The 3,130-nt window shown below is 46.0% G+C and overlaps 1 protein-coding gene across 1 annotated transcript; it reads right to left on the bottom strand.

Moving 5' to 3' along the window:
- Positions 1-1,729: 1,729 nt before the first annotated feature.
- NPBWR2 (neuropeptides B and W receptor 2) lies at positions 1,730-2,794 on the bottom strand. The gene has a single exon (XM_010215617.2). The coding sequence runs from the start codon at positions 2,727-2,729 to the stop codon at positions 1,731-1,733; it is 999 nt and encodes a 332-aa protein (XP_010213919.2). The 5' UTR covers positions 2,730-2,794; the 3' UTR covers position 1,730.
- Positions 2,795-3,130: the final 336 nt, after the last annotated feature.

Below are 3,130 nucleotides of genomic sequence, written 5' to 3'. Positions count from 1 at the left end.
ATGACATCATTGAATACGAAAGAGGCTGGTTAACAAAAAGGTGCTCCAGCTTTCATTCTAATAAAATCTATTACCTTTCCTACAGACCTAACATCAACGAATAGTGGCATTGTAGCTCGTTAGGTGGATTGTGAACACGGTGGCATCATTTGCAGCCAGCTTTCTGCACTCAAAACAACTTTTTTTTTCATCTGGGACCGGGAAGCTCTTTGCCACAAGGTGGCAACCGTGGCAAAGATGCTGGAACTCGCAATGTCCCTGCCCAGCACAGGCTGGTGGATCTGCTCCAGCCTTGCTTGGACCTGGTTAATGACTGGTTGGGTCTGGGGCTGCTGATGGGCCCTGTTACCAGCCCCGTTTATTCCTCCCGTGCTTGGACCCTATGGAGCTGTGCCCCACTGGTGTGGCCACCCTTGGCACCTGGCTTCCTTGTTGTGGTTCCCTGCAGGGCCTGATGCTCTAGGGTGAGGGCTGGTACCCATTCATTCTTTAGGGAGGTGATGTGTGTGGGGCAGGGTTGATCTTTGGCATTGTTTGGACAAAAATCATCATCCTCATATAACAAAGTGGTTTGATGGCTAATACTGAGCCAGAATAGCCGGAATAGCAAGTGTTAATAGGTTGATATTAACCCTGAGCATGCCAAAGCTACCTTTGCTGGTTGTCCCTGTGGTTTTCAATATATTCTGTCTCCAGACTCTCTTACACCCTGCTTATACTCAAGTCCTTGGCTTTGTTATTAAATGAGGACCTTTATCTGCAAGGCTTTTTGGGGCTTTTCTTGTGGCTTACAACACCCTAATCATGCTATGTATGGACAATATCCTATTTTTCAGTAGGTAAAAGGTAACATAGAAGGCAGTGATGTGGGATAACTAGTATAACAACTTCCATAAGTGAAAGGAGGAACACACTCTTTTTTCCATGAACTTTATTTCATCAGACACTCTTAAATAAATATATTTTTGACATTTAACAGAAATAATGTTGTTAAAAACTATTACTAATACAGAACAAAATCCCACAGTAGCCGTAGTATCTGTTGTCAACACCGTTTTTGAGATACAGATTTTGCTTTTGGTTTAGATTTGAATTTGTGTTAACTGGAAAGAAGGAATTTGAGAGGAGCTAGATATCCCTCAGAATCAAACATACAACCAAAACACATGTGTACACACACACCGACATGAAAATGCTTGGTTTATTTCTTCCAAATATTCATTTATCTTCCATTTTTTATGTCAAATTTCTTAACACACTGTAATGAATGGCAGTTAGCTCTGCTCCATGAAACAGTCTTCCAAATAAATCTATTATGAACTGAAGCCTACACCAATCTCCAAACGCTGATCTATTTCAATAGTAATATATGGGAAGAAACTCAGCTTTTCTGTATTGTACAGCAGATGGCAATAAAGGACTGTTATGGAGTAGAAGTGCATGTTCCAGGGGTAGCTTCCTCCCTTTAGTACTTAAAGGTGTGACAAGAACGAGATTACGAAGATGCGACTTTGAGAACCTGGGAGGTACAGAGGAGGAAAACACAAAATTTACAAGGGAGAGGCACACTACGTGTGAATGATAACAAGCAAAATGAAACGCGCACATACAATATGTAAATCAAAGAGAAAGAGAGCACTTGTGAATTCCTTAGCCATCCCTTCAAAAGTTTGCAAAGTTGTCCCTGCAAAGCTATAGGGGAAAGGACGTGCGATCCCCAACCGGCTGCTTTACGAAGTTCTGCATTCCAGCATCTTTCGGAAACTTTTTCGAAAGCTGTCGTCGAGGAAAGCATACAAGAAAGGATTCAGGCATGAATTGGCATAGCTTAGACTTGTGATGAAGTAGGATATACCAATGACCATGGAGGTCTGGGGTAGGTCAGTGGTCAAAGCCACTATGGTGGCCAAATGGAAGGGGGTCCAACAGAAGAGGCAGACAGCCAGGACGATAAAGACCATGATGGTGACTTTTTTCTTGGCTTTGTCCAGAGCTTTAGCATTAGAGTTTAAGTGCATGTTCCTTAGCTTGTAGAGCATCATGGTGTAGAGAATGCAGATTGTGGATACTGGAATGGCAAAGCCAAGGATGAGGGTATAGATCCTGCTGGCTTTGAACCAAAACCTTTCAGGCTTGGGGAAATTCAGACCACAACTCTTGATCTCCAGGTCATCTATGTAGACATTGGCAAAGACGATGAAAGGGAGAACTATGATGGTGACTAGGACCCAGATGCACAAACTGACAATCCTGGCTGCTCGGTAGGTGCGATGTGGCATCCTCTTGGACCTGACTGTAGCCAGTACTACCAGATACCTGTCTATGCTCATCACTGTTAGGAAATAAATGCTGGAGAAGATATTGTAGTGGTCTATGGACAGGATGACCTTGCAGAGGACTTCTCCAAAGGGCCAGTAGTGAAGGAGGTGCTCTGCAATATTAATGGGCAGGACAAGCGTGAACAAGTCATCAGCTATAGCCAGGTTCAGGATGAACATGTTCGTCACCGTCTTCATCTTGGGGGCCTTGAGGATCACATAGATGACAGCAGTGTTGCCTGTGAGCCCAACTGCACAGATCACGGAGTAAATCACAGGTAGGACAACATAGAAATCGGGTGCCTGCTCTTGGAAGGTGAAGTTGAACTTCATGCTGCTGTCCGGGTAGCAGCTGTTGCCTGCGTTGCCGCAGCTGCCGTTGCCATCATCCCACCGAGAGCTGTTTCCCATGCCGGCTCCTGCTGGTCACCAACTGCTTTCAGGTGCCCCGAGAGCCTCCTTAGCCGGGACGGAGCCTCTTGTCCGTGCTGCTGAGCTGAGCTCTCATGTAGAGGTGGGTCGTTTCCAGACAGCAGGTCCCGAGGCAGCATGGACCACCTAGCTTATCTCTGCTGTCCCCTGCCTTTGCAAAAGGAACACTTTCCAAAGAGCAGAGAAAAGGGAAGGATAACACAAGGCTCCATGAGCAAAGCGATTAAGAGGGTGGGGAGAGCTGGTCTTCTCGCTCCGAGCATCCCCTGAGTCCCGGCTGTTCCTCTTCAACGGGCTGTGGCAAGAATCCTCATTGGGGCTGTAGGAGCGGAGCGGAGGGAAGAGGAATCTGCTTGGCACCTGGAGCTGATTTCCAGCCC

The sequence above is a fragment of the Tinamus guttatus genome, unplaced genomic scaffold (genome assembly GCF_059628265.1).
Source record: "Tinamus guttatus ecotype Peru unplaced genomic scaffold, ASM5962826v1 Tinamus_guttatus_pri_ptg000027l, whole genome shotgun sequence".
Classification (NCBI taxonomy): Eukaryota; Metazoa; Chordata; class Aves; order Tinamiformes; family Tinamidae; genus Tinamus; species Tinamus guttatus.
Note: the sequence above shows the minus strand (reverse complement) of the source record. Positions and strands in the feature narration are given on the sequence as shown.

Excerpts from the sequence above, each read along its gene's own strand:
- NPBWR2 (XM_010215617.2), bottom strand. The coding sequence starts at position 2,729 with ATGGGAAACAGCTCTCGGTGGGATGATGGCAACGGCAGCTGCGGCAAC.